Genomic DNA, 19873 nt, shown 5'->3' with positions numbered 1-19873 from the left:
GGGGGGGGGGTGGCTGGCTGATAGACATTGGGGAGGGTATGTGCTATGGTGAGTGCTGTGAATTGTGCAAGACTGTTGAATCACAGATCTGTACCTCTGAAACAAGTAATGCAATATATTTTAAGAAAAAAAAAAGAAGATTGCAGGAGGGGAAGAATGAAGGTGGGGAAATCGGAGGGGGAGACGAACCATGAGAGATGATGGACTCTGAAAAACAAACTGAGGGTTCTAGAGGGGAGGGGGGTGGGAGGATGGGTTAGCCTCATGATGGGTATTAAAGAGGGCACGTTCTGCGTGGAGCACTGGGTATTATGCACAAACAATGATTCATGGAACACTACCTTAAAAACTAATGATGTAATGTATGGTGATTAACATAACAATAAAAAATTAAAATTAAAAAAAGATTTTATTTATTTATTTGAGATAGATAGAGTGATCCAAGAGCATGAATGGGGGGAGGGGCAGAAGGAGAGGGACAAACAGATCCCCTGCTGAGCAGGGAGTCCACCATGGGGCTCAACCCCAGGACTCTGAGATCATGACCTGAGCCGAAGGCAGACACTTAACCCACTGAGCCACCCAGGTGCCCCTCTTTTTCTTTCTTAGTAACAGATTCCTGGTAAATACACCCAGTTGAAAAACTACATTTCCTAACTAGTGACCTAAGAGGTGGTCAAGAGATTTATAAGCAGGAGTCCTTGGGTGGGGCAATGGGAAAAATCATTTTGCTCTAGTCCTTCCTCCTTCTTGCTGATGGGATGGCTGGAGCCACAGCAGCTACCTCAAGATGCTGAGAATGGAAGCCACTTAGTAAAGATGGAAGAACAAAAGATTGAAGGGTCTGAGTTCCTGATGACATCAGGGAGCCACCTTACCAGACCTAGGTTGCTTTTCTCCAGATATTTTTAATGAGAGAAAGGAAGGAGGGAAGGGAGGGAGGGAGGGAGGAAGACGTCCTAGAATTTCTGTGTTGTGAATATTTTTAAAAGCCAGCAAGTGTAATTCCTGGATCACATCTGTGAGAGAGGGAGGGCAGGGAGGGGAAAGGGAAAGGAAAGAGACAGAGAAAGAGAAAGAGGGAGAGAGGAGAGAGACAGGGGCAATGGCAAAGAACTCACAGTCTGGAGCCTGAGTGTAAACCCCAGTCTGTCACTTTGTCATCGTCTGACCCTAGACAAATCACCTCCGCTTCACTGCACCTTGGCTCTCTCATCCATAAAATGGGGATGAAAGTGGCATGGATCTTACCTTTGGAGATTTACTGCAAGAACTGCATCACTTAACATGTGTGGCAGTCCCTCAACCTCTGTCAGGTGTTCTTACTGCCTTATGAGGGCCTGCTGTGCCATGCTCACTGTCTCCTGCGCAGGACAATCCCCCTTGGAGGGGACGCTGACTCTGGCTTTTTTGTTTGTTTGTTTGTTTGTTTTTAAGATTTTATTTACTTATTTGAGAGAGAGAGAGTGCACAGTGGGGGGATCAGCAGAGGGAAAGGGAGAAGCAGGCTCCCTGCAGGACCCTGGGATCATGACCTGAGCTGAAGGCAGACACTTAACTGACTGAGCCACACAGGAGCCCAAAACCCTGACTCCTGGGAAGTTGTTTCATAGGATGAATAAGCACTGTATTCCCATTGCTTCTGGTGGTCTGTCTTCCATTGACTTCCCAGGGCCATGAGATAAAGTCTGATCTGTTTTCTGCATGTACACACCCTTCAAATATTTGAGAACAGCCATCCTGAAACTTCACCCCCATGGCTGAACATCTGGGGCGACTTAGAGTCTCTGGATGTGCTTTAGCTTGATTTTTCCCATCTTAAATGTGACTCCAAGAAACAAATACTCCAGCCACCTCTGCTTTTGTGACATATTCTTTGACATGATCATGTTCAGCATGTAATGAGCTCATCACCTCTGTATTGCTCTTGGGAATTGTACCCTTTGTCAACATTAATGCTTTTCTTTCTCAGTTAATTCTGCTTTGTTGGATACTAATCTTGCCACTGCTTCTGATAGCCATTTGAATTTGCATGGCACCTTTTGCTGGTGCACTCTTAACTATCATTTCATTTAGAAACTTTGGGTGTCATTTCATTTTGGCATTTCTTTGTATTTTGCATTTGGTGCAAACACAGAGCTTCGCTGTCATAACAGCACAGTGTAAAACCATGGCATTCACCATTGCAACTGTTGTCCTTCCTAATGCCATTCTGGTTTATACTTGTTGAAAGCACTGTGGCTGTTTCTTTGTTTTCTTCCCTGTGGTTACACGAATAATGTTTCCTCCTGTCCTATCTTCTTTGGGGTTGGGAAGGTGAATTTACTTGTGCTGTTCAAAAGCATTCATTGATCTTATTCCTTCTACATATAAGAGTCAAGACCCAAATATTACCTTTGGGTTTCCCCATTTAAGGCATTTCTTACTTCTCCCTGGCCACCTCTCTCCCTATTTTCAAACAACTTGGTCTTGATTAGATTTAAATGAAGACTTGTGATTACTTGTTTTGCATTTATTCTCAGACTTACTGACAGACTTACAAACTTTTAAATTGTTTGGTGCTTGTCACTTATCTTTTTAAACTATGGTCAAGTCCTATCTTTTCCTTTCTGCTTCAGTTATTTGGAGTACACATTAAAGAACGAGGAAGATCATTCTTCTGAGGCCTCACACATGAAACAACAGCTTTTTACCATCTTCAAATAGGAGAGACTTAGGTGGGCATATAGTTATTGAATCACCACAGTTTCTTCAAAATTCTGTGTGTCTAGGGCGCCTGGGTGGCTCAGATGGTTAAGCGTCTGCCTTCGGCTCAGGTCATGATCCCGAGGTCCTGGGATCGAGTCCCGCATCGGGCTCCCTGCTCCTTGGGAGCCTGCTTCTCCCTCTGCTTCTCTCTCTCTCTCTCTCCCCCCCCGCACCTCTGTCTCTCATGAATAAATAAATAAAATCTTAAAAAAAAAAATTCTGTGTGTCTAATTTCATGTTCTTATGTCATTTCCTCCTGGAAAGGTAATTTGGGGGTGCCTGTCTTCTTTTTGTTCTATTTGTGGGGGAGGGTTAGTAATCTGTTATTTTTCTCTTGAAATTTGTGCATTTTTTCCCTACCATTCCCACAGAACCAAAATTCCATCAGAATATAACTGGCTGAGAAATTTTGTCTTTCATTTTGCCTGGAATGTGCCCAACTGGATAATATGGTGTTAGGTAAGGAAAATTTTCTTCTAGCATATCTTTACTGTCTCTATTCTATTTGTCAGTGTGTCTTCTTTGGGAAAACCAGTGTTCTGTATGTGGCCTCCATGTTGATCACACGTTCTTGTCTCTTATGCCCTTTGCCCTCTGCCTCTGCCCTCTGGGGGAGCTTTGTGCTTTGTCTTCAGCCTCTAACACTGGACAGCAGCAGTGCCGTCTCTTGATAGGGATTTAATTTCAAGCCTTTCTTACCCATCTTCCTTTTCATCTAATAATTCTGTGGCCTTCTCAGCTCAGCTTCTGCTCTTCAGATGGCTCCAGTGCCCATTTCAGAGGCTGGCTGATCAAATTGTACTGAGGAGGATGAACAGTTCTTGCAGTGTGTGCGTGCGTGTGTGTGTGTGTGTGTGTATGTGTATGAATCACGCATTTTGGAATATCGTCACGAGTGTGTTCTTTCTCTGATTTTTCCAAATGTGGTTCCCTTTCCCTCATTCCATGTTACACTTTTGTTCCTGGTGTCTCTTGCTATGCAACAAACTCACACCAAAACCGTGGCTTAAACAACCACCACCATTTTATTACTTTTCATGATTTTGTGGGCCAGAAATGTGGGTAGGGTTTGGCTGGGCAATTCCTTTCTTCCATCTGTTAACAACAGAAGTCACTTGGTGATATTCAGCTGGTGGAGGGTACAGGATGGCTTCACTCACGTGTCTGGTGCTTTGTCAGCAATGGCTGGAAGGCTGGGTTCCGCTGGAACTGTCAGCTGGAGAACCCATGCATGGCATGTCCAACATGGCCATCACAGGGTAGGCAGCTGGCCTTCTTCAGTGGCCTCTCAGGACTCCAGGAGCCACTGTTGCCATGAACAAGGAGATCCTGCATGGCCCCTGACCAAGCCTCAGAAGTCACACCACATCACTTCCTTTGTACTCTTATCAGTCAAGACAGTCACAAGCCTGCCCAGATTCAAGGGAAGGAAATGTAGATCCCATCTCTTGGAAAGTTATTTTTCCCCTTTAATCATCCCAAGCCCAGTGAGGTCTCTTCATGGTAAGCGCTGTTCTAGACACTGGGGAGTGCCTCTCAGGTCTTACATGGGAAGAGCCAAAGTGGTGTACACAGCTCTCTTTTTAGCTGTTTGTAGAAGACTCTCACCTGGGCCTGCACCGTTCTGGATGCCCTGCTCTTATTTACCCCATCAAGGACATAATTAGCCTCTGTGGAGACCACATCATATTGCTAACCCACAACAAGCTCAATGTAACTAACATCCCACCTTGCTCTGGTGGGATGTTCTTGCCCCACCTGCTGGCTTCTAGTGAGCATCACCCCTTTAAGAGCCCTTGCGAGTTAACACATTTATATTCTTCCTCTTGTTGAGAAGCCCCAAAACCAGGGATGGGGAGGCATCTCTCTGCCTCTCCATGGCTCTCCACGTGCCACAGATAGTGGCCAAGGACCTCAGTGGTAAGCTATCCTAGAGCTTTGTGCATGAGCACCAGCATGTGCCCACCAACAAAAACAACCCAATCAGTAGGCAGGGTGGGGAGGGGAGTTAGAGGGTACTGAATATGAGCTAGATAAAGCTTCATCTTCCAAAATGGAAAGGTCATAGACATTGTCAGGAGTTGATAGATCAAAGACAAAACTTCTATAAACACATTATTTGGTGTTCTGGGGGTAACCACTGAGGAACTAACAATAGAAATGCTTCCAAGTGGTTGCCCCTCGAGAGAGGGCTTGGAAGGTAGAGACCAGCCTGCCTCACACACAGCCCCACAGCCCAATTTTATCTTTTACTTTGTGCATGGATTTTCTGATAAAAAAATTAAATGATATGTATTTGGATATCAAAAATATTGCATAATATTTTAGAATGACTCATGCCATTTAAAGTTCTATTTAGAGGTTAAAGTTTGTAATGATATTTTATAGCAGGCTGTCTTCTTGCTTTGAATTTAAGATTTATTTTCATCATTAAATTTTTTCTTTTTAAATCACAAAATTGGGACAAAACCATGAGAGAGTTGAAGAGGAGACAGGAAAATAAATAAGAACTGGAAGCCTTCCCCAGTGAATTCAGCAGCCTTTTTTGTATCACTCTATGTACCTTTAATTTTTATGTCCTTCTGAAAAAATTAAATTGGAACTCCCTTTATCACTTCTTCATTTCATTTTTCCCCTTGTAAAAAGGGCAAGAGCTTAACGTGCCACAGACTAAAGCTGCAGGGGCAGCTGGACACACATGGGCAGATGCCCGAGTCTCTGGACAGCTGGCGGGGTCTTCCACTCACATTTTCCAAAGTCCACGGTTCCAGGCAGCAGCTGGAACTCGGTGCGGCAGGTGGGGGTGGGGGGACAAGCTTAAGGGGTGTATGGTGTTTTCTCCTGGTTTAATGTTTAAAAAGAGGAATACTTAACTATCAAAATAAGGTATTCCTCCAGTTTGTGTTTATCCTTTCATCGGAAAAAAAAATCCTTTTCTACACTGTGGAAAGTGTATTTCTTTAGTAGCAGCAGTAGCGGTAGTGGTAGTGGTAGTGGTAGGTAGTGGTAGTAGAAGGAGGAGGACGAGAAAGAAAAGCAATCCCTCAGAGGCTGAACCATACTCAACGCGGCCCGCTCATGAGCAGGGCTGGCCTCACCTGGAAGCTTCTTAGAACTGCAGTGTATCAGCCGCTCCCCAGCCCCTGCTCAGTATCTGCATTTTAACGAGATAGATGCACAGGTGCTGTGGGTTGCGCATTATGGTTTGAGAAGTGCTGCTCTAAGGTACGGATGAGAGATTCTAGGTCAAGAAAATTCAAGTCCTGGTTTTTAGCCTTAGCTTAGAATCATCTGGGAGTTGGGTTTTTGTTTTGTTTTGTTTTGTTTTTAATGCTAATCACTGAGCTCCACCCCACAATAATTAAAACAGAGCCTGTGGGGGGGGGGGGGCTAGGCATGGGTATATTTCAAGTGTTCCAGCTGATGTCAACGTGTAGCCACGGCTCAGAACATTAAGTAGGTAATGCTGGGAGCTGCTCAGCTGTCTGTCCCCCATCGCACACTGCCTCCTCCTGGCTGGGCTCTGTGAAGAAAACCTGCACACGCTTCCCCTTGTCAAATCCACCGCCATTCACAAAATGGCCTAACCCAGTACCAGATAAAGCATGGCAGCGCCTGGGGTGGGGGCGGGTTGCTCCATACTTGTCAGAAACAGACCCACCGTGGGAAGGCCCCTCTAGGTTCCCGGGAGAAAGTGTAATTAAAAGACCCCATCTTGGAGTTACAAAGTCAATCTCCTTTCATCAAAGAAATGCCCTATTTTTGTGAACCACGTGAAACGCTACTGTGTGTTGCAAAGCGAGAATATTAAAATTTGCTTCCCTAAGACATTGAACAGCTTCCGTTGTCTCCAGCAATGCTCTCCTCAAATGTGGTTTGAGAATTTCATCCAAATGGAAGGCATGGTCACTGGGTAATCAATCAGTCACATTTCCTAGTTTTATAACTGAGAGACAAAATAAAATAAGGGTTGACAGAAGGTGCGCATGTTTGAAATACTTTCGCATGAGCCCGTCACCACCGCCAAATGTTAGCCTCTTGAGGCATAAATTAATTTACCACAAACGCATGCCGGGTTGTGTCTGGATTCTGCTCTGGTGAGCAGGAAGTGTTAGACTTTTGGACAACAGCTTCAAGAATGACATTTCTCCAACTTGCTGTGATTTTTACCCTTGAGCAGAATGTTTTTCTTGGAATGGATTTCCGGGAGGGGATCCGGACATAATTCTCTTCACGTGTGTGCAGGCCTCTCTGGCACTTTTATGACCAGAGTGGCAGCTGTCCCGGTGGGAAGGCTCGCTCCCAACCCTGAGGATGTGTGCCCCGCATCACACAAGGGCCGTTAGCATTAGTCCCTGAGATCTCACCTGGTACTGCTGCCCGGTGCAGAGGATGAGATGGTCGTACAGCACGATTTCCTCTTTGGAAAGCACCACGTGCTTGGCTGCTCGGTCTATGGCAATCATTCTACCCACCACCACGTTGACCCAGGAGCACAGTGACATCAACGCATAATCTTGGTCATGAAAACAGTGGCTACGGAGAGAAAATCTCTGTCAGTGACATTTGAGCAGCTGACAGTGGGCATTAATTAGACATCTGGTGGGCTGGGTCAAGTCCCCTAGTGGTCCAAGTCTGTGCTCTTGCTGTGAGTTTACCAGGACCCTGGCTAGATACCGGGAGATTTTTCGTTATGAGACGCGTAGTCACAGATTGACATCTTCCCATTAAAACTAAATCGTTCCGCCTGGCATAGGTCAGTCTACAGCAGGGAGGGCGTGTGTGTGCGTGCACGCCCGTGCATCTGTGTCTCTGTGAAATCATTAATATATACTTTTCTTCTGCTTCTATTTCATGTAAGCTGACTTTAGCTGTTGAATTGTCATGTTGACCACAGACTCAGAGGGAATGAGGAAGAAGAAAGTGACATTGCTGAGGATTCCCAAAGGCAGGGGTCAAGGTCCTGAATACTGAGAACCCTTCATATTTGCTAATGTTTTTTTCAATAAATGACTCATTCTTAGAATTAGTGTATGGATTCATGCCAAAACAACTACACATTTTATTTAGAGATGTCAATTAGGGAATGACGTTTGCAGCAAGTATAGTCCCTGGAGACTTTTGGGATTCACTCTGTAGAGCAAAGGTGATTTGTGGGGAACTGGTACTTCTGCAAACAGTGGGTCCAGATGGATAGGTTTTCTTCTCTGGGTTCCATTTGAGTTTGAGCATTCTACTCTAATGTGAGCAGAGTGGGGTTTTGGTGGCTTTGGGTTTATTTAAATAAAGTTTTATGAGGGTTGTTTCCAGAATTTTCCAAAAGGTCTGACCTCATGAACATGACCTTTTATTGATCCTGTTCTAAAGACCCAGAGTATAGGGTGGCAGAATAGTACGTGTTTCATTTACTTTTTTAATGAATTTATTTATTTTAGAGAGAGGGTGAGAGGGGGAAGGGGCAGAGGGAGAGAGAAGAATCTCAAGCGGACTTCAAGTTGAGCATGGAGCCTGACATGGGGCTCAATCTCATGACCCTGAGATCATGACCTGAGTGGGATGCTTAACTGACTGGGCCACCCAGGCACCCCAACATGTTTCATTTAAATCTAGGCTTTGCTGTGCCATGGTCTGTGTCCCTGATTTGTCACCAATGAGAGTGGACCCTGGGGACTCTGCATGCCCTTTCAATACTTCAGTTTCTTGACCTCTTGACATGAGGTAACTGCCCTCCTCACATGCTTTGACCATTGTACGGGATGAACATGAGAATGTTAAAGATGCTGTTTTGTCAAGTGGGATGCGTATGTGAAGGGTATTATTCTAAGTAATATTAATGATGCATAATCCTGTTTACCCTCCTTGGAGGCAAACAGGATTGTGAAGTGGTAATGGGAGAACATTTTTTCTTTTTGATCCACACATGAGTCTGCTTTTACCACAAAAAAAGCATTCTCGTAATGGATGCACATTAGACCCCGTTATAAGGACCTGTGAAAGAGAAGGGGGCTCTGGGCTTTGTATCTCTCCATGAAACAACACTTAAAAACAAGAAAATTTCTTTTTAATAAGAAAAGAAAATCAGGGACCTGTCATCAGATTATAATAGATAGTGGGATGAAATTCTCTTTTAAAAAACCATTTTGGTAGCTCAAAGGAAAACAGGAAACTTTGCTGATTTTACACATTCATAAGAGACCCACAAAGGACTGTCCTTATTTGCTACACCGTCTCTTCATAATAGGAATGGTACTGTCAGTCGTCCAAGATGAGGAAAAATTAAATATAGTTCGTTCACAGGGATTAGTCTTATGAAGGTTTGCTCAAAGATAAAAGTTCTCAGGGGAAATTTGGGGAAGGTTAAGACAGTGTTATTTTTAATGACAGCAGGACAGTAATATTGATAATGTCAGAATGCATATTTCAGAGTTAAAATCTGAAGCTCTGTCCAGTGGGAACTGGCACTAGGAATAATGTTTTTTTAGGAACCTTCGGAAGCACTGAAGAATGTGGGGTGCTTGCTTTTACAGTCTGTTACTACACTGAGTGACATCTGTCAGTTTAAATTATCACTGTGTAGGTGACTACTGTTCATTCTGGGTCTTCCTTAATGTATCCATCAGGTAGGTGAAATTAGCCATTGGAGACTGTTGGTGATAGTTTTCCAGAATTATTTCCTAAGCAGAGTTAATGAGCATTAGGATTCTAATATGGCAGGGACTGTTTCACGGATTGGTGACAAGAGAAAGACCTCCACTAGAGTTCTCTGGAAGAAAGAGAAAGAACCAAAGAAGGAACGTCAATAAAACTTCATGTTTCTCAAGTGAGCTTGACCCTGACTCAACACTAATGTGAAAGTTTGTCTTCATAGAACATTCTGGAAACAGGTAATAAGGAAAAAAAACATAATTGCAGGATGGGGAAATTTTTGGAAGGGGACATATGTACAGAGTGGCCAGCTTGCCCCCACAGCCAGTGGTCAGAAGACTTAGGCCAAAGCTCTAGGTGCAAAATTACAAGCAAACTCCAGAGGAGCAATTACAAGCAGGGTGGAGACATGCACTTCATGAAATCAGAACCCTTCAGAACTGGAAAGAACCTCAGAGGTTTTCATAAAGGATTTACTGTGACACTCTGAAGAAGGAACATCACAATTAACGTTCGCTATTCAGGGTTGATTGTCCAATTAGTGGATTTCTCCAGTTTCTCCTCTCCTCCCACTGCCTTCCTTTCTGCTGTATCCCGGCATGTCATTAGCACCTCTACAAGAAACTGGCCTGGGGTGGGTGGGGGGATGTGGGGGAGACAAAAAAATGGCTGTTCAAAAATTAATAACAACAATAATCAAAACACTGGCTAGGGCAAAGTTGAAAATTTGTATTCAGACTGAGGAATTTAAATTATTAAATTTATGGATGTCAAGATATTAGTTATCCATGGCCAGAGATAATTTCCTTTATTGAGGTAGGAGGACCATTTGAAAGGCAACATCCTGTTTACATTTCAATTTGTGGCTTCTAAAAATCATGATAACATGAGTCTTCTACCCAGAGGCATCTGGCTGTGTTGTTTAGTCCCTGTCTATAACCTGATTGAGAGAACTTTTGCAGGTACTTTTGGATGCAACTTTCATCTGTTTGACATTATTTATTGAGTACCTGCTGTGTGCCAAGCACTGTCCCAGATGCTGGGGACACACTGTGAACAAGACAAAAAAAAACATCCCTTCCCTATAGTAAACTAGTGTTTACTATAGTAAACTCTATAGAGTTTACATTATAGGTTAAGGATTCAGAATTTAAAGAATAAACGTGATCTTAAAAGGCAAATTTATAAAATATTTAGAAGAATTTCTGTAGCAAGAAAAAAACAAAGCAGAGGAAGGAGGACTGGAGTGTGTTGGGTGTGTGAAAAGTTGACATTTAAGCCAAGACTCCAAGGCGGAGAACTGCCCACTGTGTTTCAGGAACATCAAGGAGACTATGGTGGCTAGAGTGGAGAAAACAAAGGTAACAGTGGTAAAAGACGAAGTCAAAGAAGTAAGCAGACAGGGATGGATTTTAGGTTGGAACATTCTAGAAGTTTCTGTGAGGATGGAAATATTCTGTAGCTGCGCTATCTGATATGGCAGCTACTAGCCACATGGAGCTGTCTGAGCACTCAAAATATAGCTAACATAATTGAGGAGCTGAATTTTTAATCTCATTTAACTTTACTGAAGTTACATTTAAATAGCCCCGTGTGGCTAGTAGCCACCATATTGGACAGTGCTGTTCTAGGCTGTTCTGTAGTTGACACGATCTGATTCATATTTGTGTGGCATTGCTCTGGCTATTGTGTTGAGAATATGGAGAGGCAAGGACAGAAGCAGGACCACCAGGTGACTCTCCACCTAGCCACATGTGGGTCCCATGCAGAATCACACCAGCAGAAAGCCATTTGCTAGCTGTTCTCTCCTGTAGCATACCTAACATGGGGGCTGACAGAAACCTTCATCAAGCTGACTGAACTGTTCTTCATGAGACATTAATCAACAAGACCAACATTTCCTGGAAATCATGTCATTTGGAAGACAGGCCATGATGGAAGGAGATGCACATGGGTTGATCCTCTACCCTTTTTCAGAACTGGCTGTTATAGTAATTTTAACAAAAAAACTCCAGCAAAGTTGGCTTATCATACACTTTTCACAGTCAAAAAATCCTAAGCTCAAAGAAATGAAATCCCCTTTGTAACAGGGGCAGCCACCTGAACCCACACCTATCCGGCTCAAAACCCACGCCTTTTTTACTGCCCTGATGCTGTCCTTCAAGAAAAATAGAAGTTCAAAGTCTGATGAAAGTATTAGGTCAAAGTGAGCCTGGTTCTGCTGGCAAGGAGTTGCTGCCGTTTTTCTCATTGTTTGAAGATCTCTTCAACACGGATCCTAAAATGAACACCCTGAGAGGGAACAATTTCCTTCCTCCTCATTGGAAAAATTGGGACATTGTTTCTAGAGGCAGGGAGCCTAGTAATTCTTGTACCCATGCTTTGCTACAGGAAATTAAAATTAATGCAAGCTGTGTGATAATGAAATGGCATTTTCTAGAACAGATGTTGACAAATAGTGATTCTACTGGGATGCAAACAATGAAGCTTGCCCAGACTGGCAAGAAGGTCGTGGCAGATCAGCCCCTCATGACAAAGGGCCAGGGGTAGGGGTGTGAGACCCACACCCCAGTGAAGTGCCCTGTCTTTATCTCCCAACTCTGAACCTTGGGGGAGTCACCTGGTCTGATGCAAATATAGTCACCAAGTTTCTCTGCGCTGTGGTGTCACTCAGAAGCCAAGTGCAGGAGGTAGCTGTGTCAGCAGGTTGGAAGAGGGCAGACATCTCCCCACAAATACAAAATGGCAGCCCAACTCTACATTCCCTCATCAACAGATTTGTACTTATATGTTCTAAGTGAGTTTGAACTCCGGGAGAAAAGCCTGCCACCCTTCCCTTTCCAGTCTGAAATCTACTACAGTTGACTCTTGAACAACACGGGTTTGAACTGCGTGGGTCCACTTACACATGGATTATTTTTTTTTCCTCCATAAATACAGTACAGGGCTGTAAATGTATTTTCTCTTCCTTGTGATTTTCTTAATAACATTTTCTTTCTCTAGCTTACTTTAAGAATACAGTATATATTACATGTAACATACAAAATAATCGACTGCTTATGCTATCGGTAAGGCTTCTGGTCAACACTAGGATATTACTGGTTAAGATTTAGGGGAGTCAAAAGTTGCATGCAGATTTTGGACTGCATGGGGGTCAGCGCCCCTATAACCCCTGTGTCGTTCAAGGGTCAACTGAATTGTCCACACAAATGAGGACATTTAGGCCTCAGAATGAAAAAGCAAATGGAATTCTTACTCGCTTGCTAAAAACTTCCTTTGTTCAGTGCCCAGAAGCTTTTTTCCAGGGAGTCCATGGGTTGAAATCAGGGTGAGATTACTAAACTTCAGGTGAGAGCTAAGGAGAGAGAAAAGAACACATAAAAAAGGAGGTAAAGCTGGACTTGGTGAATTATTATAATTCCATTTAACCTTATTTCATGTGTCATCCAATTGTCCCACTTTTCTTTTCAGCAACTCTTTTTGCACAAACCTTCCAACAGAACCGACCATTTCAATGAAAGAAGGAAGATGACTCTGGAGCAGCTGACTGCCGAAACTTCCCGAAGCTACAGTACTGTCATGCCAAGTACCATTTAATTTTTTAAAAATTTGCTTCTCCAAGTGAAGCAAAATAAAGCCCAACATTGGGAGGAGGGAGGAAAACTGAATATAAACTAATGCACAGTTCAAATTTCAGACTACTTCTAAGAATTGCTTGGGATCACAACCACCATAGCTGACACCTTCTGAATGCTTACCATCAAGTGCTTTGGGCATCCCTCATTTGGTCCTCGAAGCAGCAATACCATGAGGTCAGTAAAAATATCCCTATTTATTATGTGGAACTGAGGCAAAGTGATGTGCTCAAGACTATACAGCAGGAGAGTCTGAAGGCAGGGCATGAACCCAGGCTGTCTGGCTCCAGCATCTTCTCAACCTAACCTCTGTCTCCATTGTCCTGTAGACACCAAGCTATTGACAAGGATCCAAAGATCATCCAATCCCTGGTCAACATTAACTTTATTATTTTCATGTATATATACATATATATATATGGCACACCTTGCATTTACTACAAAAGATATATATATATGAAAATAATAAAATATATATATATCAATTACTGAAATCAGATACCAAAATATCACCTAGGAGAAAATTCTAGAAGTTTGCTTTTAGAAGCAAAACTGCTTTATATTTGCATCAGATTTTCCAGGGCCTGAGACACGTTCATGGACATTATCATAGAGATTAATCTTCAAGGCAGTTTGTGCCAGAGGCAGGGGGCAGGTTGTTATTATCTGCATTTCATACAGAGGAAAATCAAGGTTGGAAATACCAGGTAATTTGTTCACGGTCCCGAAGCTCATGGGCAGCAGGACTGGAGGTGAGAGCCATGTCTCTTCTGACCCCCAGCAGTGCCCTCTGCACTCACCTGGCTGTCCTCTAACCAGTCCTGTGAGCGATGTTGGGTAGCACAACGCAAGCACGTAAGCAGAGGCTGCTAAAGGACTGACATGCTCAAGACTCACTCCATATTTCCCCTTATGTATTAAAATACTCTTGCTGCAAATTTGCCCTCCAGCTCAAGTCAGGAAAATTTTATGGGTGAGTTGATCTTTTCATAGGATGGTGAGAAAGATATTTCTCTCTAAAATCTCTTCTGAGTTCACACCTCCCCTTAAACCAACCAAATGCCAAGAAAGAAACCTTCACCAGGTTCAAGGGAAAACCTGCCCTCCTTTCCCATGAAGAAATTGGAAATTTTCCAAACGTGGAAATGCTATCAATTTACTGACAATCTGTTAAGTACCACTAAAAACAGGAGACTTTTGGTAATGGCACAGGCCAGCAATGTAATAAAACTCAACTGCACCTGACATTTAAAAATAGCTAAATATTATGAAAGGTTGTGTTCTGAGTCTCTAAGGATGCGTGTCATTTAAGAATGAATATTCCTATTTGATACAAAGAAAACCAAGCACATTTTATCCTCTAATAATAAGAATAAAATTTTTGAATATGTTCAAATAACATAAAGGTCACAATTAACCCCAGCTACTTAGGGCTGCCAGTCTGCAAATGCACACTGATGACAGGTCTTTAATCTAGTTCCATTTAACAGAAAATGCAAATAATAATACGTGTTTATGCCCAAATGAAGTTAAAATTTGTTTTGGCTTTGGTGCCTATGTGATGGAAATGTGGTTTATGCTGGATTAATAATACAGTTATATACAGGCCGTTTTTACAGCTCTATGTGAACAGGCGGCTTAGTAATTATCCAGCTATATCTTTTACTACAAAAACAATCCCTCTGGCACTGAATAATTTGAATGATCTCACAACATGGATCAAATGACTCCTAAATTGCCAAATTGCCACACTGCAATATACTGAATTATGCAATTGTGCAATTAAGGACTTCTCCAAAAGATTTTGAGTGGGGGGGCATTGTCTGGATTTTTATCTATAAGGGCACCAGTTTTCCACTCCTTTTCTTTCACCTTAGCTAAATTCCTCTTGCCTTCTTCACTGTGGCTGCTCTGGTCCTTTATCCAGTCCCCAAGGTCACTACTTTAGCCTTTTTTGTTCTCCCTCTGGTCCCCTTTCCTCATTCTCAAGTGAGTACATCTCCCACATCATAAAGAAAACAGAGACCAGCCACCAGGCTCCCCCCAACCCCATTTCCCTTCTTGTTACCTCCAGTAACATCGACAAGAGCATTCTTCTATTCCCCCTAATTCAGAAGACAGGTTCTCCCCATTAACCCTGTCTCTTCTTCATGTTCTTCCCCTATCTCTCCCTATTTCTATATCAGCACACTTTTCTTACAACTGTACTTAATAAACCTGGAAGTAACCAGTACGTGCTGATAAGGTGGAATCATGCAGTCAACAGGGTCCATGGCCCTGCTTCTCTGTTTCTCAATGGAAGATGACTTCCATTCTCAAGGTCCCCTCAGGCCCAAGGTGGTTCCTGGAGCTCCAGACATCACATCCCATATCCACGTTATAGGCAGAAGGAAGGAGGAATGGGTGGAAAGGGCTGCCCATTAAGAAGAGACTAAAAGTCTCACGTGATATTTCTGCTTACATTGCCGAAACTCAGTGATAGAGCCTAGGCATTTGGAAATTGTGGTAGACCAATGTGGCAGAACAGAAACATGGGGCAGAAAGGGAACCTGGAAAATGTGGTTTTTCAAAAACCACATTGCCCAAGGTTCTGTTACCAGGAACAAAGTGCAGCATACATACTGGGAGGCAACTAGAAATCTCTACTCATGCTGACTCATGAAAGAAGGATAGGTGGGCATGGGGGAAGATCCTTCTATCAGTCAGGGTCCAGGCAGGTAATAGGTAGCTAACTCCACGGGGTTCAAATGAACAGAGGCAAGGGTGTGTGCAGGGTTCTAGGAACCGGAAGGGGATGGGGAGTCATCCAGGAACTCACAAGTATAGGATGCTATTCCTGATGTGAATGGAGGAAACAGGGACGGTGGGAGCGATGACAGAGACCCCAGCCAAAAGCTGCAGCTATAGAACATGCTGTCTGGGACAACATTATCTTAATTTTTTTTTAAATTTTTTTTATTGTTATGTTAATCACCATATATTACATCATTAGTTTTTGATGCAGTGTTCCATGATTCATTGTTTGTTCATAACACCCAGTGCACCATGCAAAACGTGCCCTCCTCAATACCCATCACCAGGCTAACCCATCCCCCCACCCCCCTACCCTCTAGAACCCTCAGTTTTTCAGAGTCCATCATCTCTCATGGTTCGTCTCCCCCTCTGACATACTCCCCTTTTCTTCCTCTCCTGTTATCTTCTTCTTTTCCTTTTTTCTTAAAATATGTTGCGTTATTTGTTTCAGAAGTACAGATCTGTGATTCAACAGTCTTGCACAATTCACAGCGCTCACCATAGCACATACCCTCCCCAATGTCTATCACCCAGCCATCCCATCCCTCCCACCCCCAACCACTCCAGTAACACTCAGTTTGTTTCCTGAGATTAAGAATTCCTCATATCAGTGAGGTCATGTGATACATGTCTTTCTCTGATTGACTTATTTCACTCAGCATAACACCCTCCAGTTCCATCCACGTCGTTGCAAATGGCAAGATCTCATTCCTTTTGATGGCTGCATAATATTCCATTGTGTATATATACCACTTCTTCTTTATCCATTCATCTGTCGATGGGCATCTTGGCTCTTTCCACAGTTTGGCTATTGTGGACATTGCTGCTATAAACATTGGGGTACATGTACCCCTTCGGGTCCCTACATTTGTATCTTTGTGGTAAATACCCAGTAGTGCAATTGCTGGATCGAACGGTAGCTCTAATTTCAACTGTTTGAGAAACCTCCATACTGTTTTCCAGAGGGGTTGCACCAGCTTGCATTCCCACCAACAGTGTAGGAGGGTTGGGACAACATTATCTTAAGGTTCTCTTCTAGGATTGTTTTTTGCACCAGGTCCTCCTCCTTTGCCCATCTATCCCTGCTCACGAGCTTCCCAGTCTTCATGCCTGCTTCCTGGGCCATGCTACCTACCACCATGACTTCCTGTTACATACCTACACTATAGCTTCCTTCTGAGCTTGAAACCCAATTTCCAAATGCCTACCAGTCCTAATGGGACTGTTCCATAGGCATTCCAAATTCAGTATGTGTCCAAACACAGGTTTTTGGAGCCCCATTCCGTTGCTCCTTCATCTCCATCAAAGGCATGAGCAACTAACCATCTCTCAAGTTAGGGATTGGAGAGTCAACTTCAGACTCCTCCCCTCTTTCTCACTTTCCACAACTGGTCACCATGTCCAGGCACTTTTACCTGGTCCAAATGTCTTGAATGCACTCTGCCCGACATTCCTGGGACACATTGCCGTGGCTCACCTTCTTGCCTAGAGAAAGTCTCAGGTGAGTTTCTCTGGCACGAGTCTCCCTCTCTCCTGCCCATCTTCCACACAGCCATTGGAAACCTCTTTTTAAATTAAATCAAATCTCAATCGTTCCTGGTTTTACGTTTCCACATTTGCTCACCACTTTGATCGCAGCAGAGCAGAGTGGCTAAGACCATGGGCTCAAGCGTCAGATTGCCTCAGTTGGACCCCAGGCTCCAGTACTTTCTAGCCTTTTGACCTTGGGAAAGTGGCAACTTATTTAACCTCTTTGTGGCTCAGTTTCCTAATCTCTAAAATGGGAATAATAGAACCTAATGCCTTATAGGGGTGCTGTGAGGATTACATGAGAGTGTCTGTAAAAATGTTTAGAATATTGCCTGCTGCATAGAACATTTGCAATAAATAACAATTTTAAATAAAATACTTTAAAACATTAAGTTCAAATGCATAAGCATGGTAGGTAAGGCCCTTATATCAGGGCCTAACCTAACCTCATTAACCTTTTTGTTCATTTAGTGAAGGTTCCCTGCCTCTTTCATGCCTTTATATGAATGTGTCCACATTTTTCTCCAACCTTGTATTTTTTTAATTTAATTTTTAATCTGATTCAGAAATATCCAAGTATTTAATTTCTTAAATTGATAACTATCTAAAAATATTGCTCAGTCAGTTAAGCATCTGCCTTCTGCTCAGGTCATGATCCCAGGGTCCTGGGGTCGAGGCCCACCTTGGGCTCCCCGCTCAGCGGGAAGCCTGCTTCTCCCTCTCTCTCTGCCTGCCGCTCTCCCTGCTGTGTTCTCTCTCTTTCTGTCAAATAAGTAAATAAAATCTTTAAAAAATAATAAAAATATTGTTCCAAAATAATAAAGTTTATAATGTACAATTTTAGTAGATTTTAGCTCTTCTGAGGATGAAATATGGAGAACAAATGTTTCAGACTTTTAATTTGATAACCAATGAATATTTTAAAAGTTCCTGCAAACAGAGCAGTGAGTCACAGGGTACATCTTGAATTTGGACACACAGTAGACAAAATGGCAGGAACAGCAGGACCACAGAGAAAACACGGTTCTCAGATCTAATGGTGTTGGCTTCATGTACATAAACAATATCTAACAACACTGTGAGCCTTCTACTCCAAAATCAAAGGTCACGATGTCATGGAAAAAAATTTTTAAAAAGTTCAAGTTAAGTGCTCAAGCCAATGAAACATTAAACAAGTGCACCTGCATTTTCACAGCAGATAATTCCAGTGGGGATTTTATGTTGCTGTGGATACAAGGGGAGGAACAGCTCAAAGATACTTGTAAAGCAGGGAGGGATTAGAGTATCCAGGGAAATAAGTAAAAGGTATTGCATTTCATTCCATGCTTCAGGAGGACAGCTACAAAATTAGGTCTAAACATCCTTATCCTTCAAATAAAGAGGGTCTCATTGCCAATTTATTGTGAACACGATAAAAGAAACATAAAACTTTTCATGTTGCTTACCCTTCTGGGCAATAGAAACCTGTCAGCCTGCCAAGTGAATGCTTATTATTTTTATTTTTAAATTTTTCCTGTTTTTTTTTTTTTTGGCATAGCAAGGGCAACCAAAGCCAGTGATTTAATTAACTGCTTTCATTAATGCTTTTATTTGAATAAATAGATAATGCAGAAAGAAAATAATCATCTCACATCAATCTAAATGTTACCATTTAATTTACTAAAATCTCTGCTTTCTGAATTGTTCACAACAATGACCAAATGTTTGCCAAATTATAGTAAATCCTAGCTCAAGACAGGTATCTAACCTAACTGCTTATTTAAGGAGTCAAAGAATAACTCAGATCTAATTCAGTCTTAATGATATTCACGCAGTGTCACAAAATTCATGGTGAAACGCTACAGATGGAACTTAAAAGTTGGGAGTTATGTGAACTTCCAATACCAAAAGAAAAATATAAGGCAAAACAAGTCAAAATATTTATGATACATTTATTAAGAGAATCTACCCATTTTTCCCTGAAAAATTTTTTTGACTTTCTTTGGCAATTTTATTTTGTTTAGATCACCAAAAGAGATTTTTTTTGGACAAGGTCCTTGGCTCCTTCATTTTTGTTGTGTTAGTAAAAACAGCACAGCTCCTGCATCGATGGTCACCCAGCTGTCAGTAATGGCACACTCGGACCTCCAGGGGGAGACCAAAGAAAGAGAGACCCAAAGAGTGTGTGGTTAAGGATTCGGAGCCCTTCTAAAAGTGGGTGGAGTGTTCATGGGGTGAGGAAGAAGTTCAAAGCTCTCTCCTAACCCTTTTTCTCTCTTCTCTTGGGTGCCATCTTGTGTGGCTCTCCTATTCATGGAAGATCCCCCCCTCCCACGCCCTAGGAACCATCATGGGGCCTGGAGAAAAGGACCAAGCAGCAAGTCTCTTAAATCTGCCTGAGTCCAGGCTTGTGTCCTGGGACAACGAATCTAGAATCAACACTGAAGCCAACAATAAGGTCTGGGCGCCTGCCTGGAGTAACGTAGGTGCTCTGTGAATTCTCCAGGGACCCATCAGGAGAGACGGGTGGTGCCCGGGGTAAG

The 19873-nt window shown here is 42.8% G+C and overlaps 1 protein-coding gene across 6 annotated transcripts in view; it reads right to left on the bottom strand.

The window, feature by feature from the left end:
* Positions 1-19873, bottom strand: part of CFAP61 (cilia and flagella associated protein 61) — a 301246-nt gene that overhangs the window by 104429 nt on the left and 176944 nt on the right. For all 6 annotated transcript variants that reach the window (XM_073878452.1, XM_025876823.2, XM_073878453.1 and 3 more), the window contains 2 exons: positions 12650-12748; positions 7116-7284 (listed from right to left, as the gene is read on the bottom strand). In XM_073878452.1, the coding sequence (XP_073734553.1) occupies positions 7116-7284; positions 12650-12748 (268 nt within the window). The remainder of the gene's footprint in view (positions 1-7115; positions 7285-12649; positions 12749-19873) is intronic.

The sequence above is a fragment of the Callorhinus ursinus genome, unplaced genomic scaffold (genome assembly GCF_003265705.2).
Source record: "Callorhinus ursinus isolate GAN/ISIS: 27379988/994484 unplaced genomic scaffold, GSC_fseal_2.0 scaffold29, whole genome shotgun sequence".
NCBI classification, from domain to species: Eukaryota; Metazoa; Chordata; class Mammalia; order Carnivora; family Otariidae; genus Callorhinus; species Callorhinus ursinus.
Note: the sequence above shows the minus strand (reverse complement) of the source record. Positions and strands in the feature narration are given on the sequence as shown.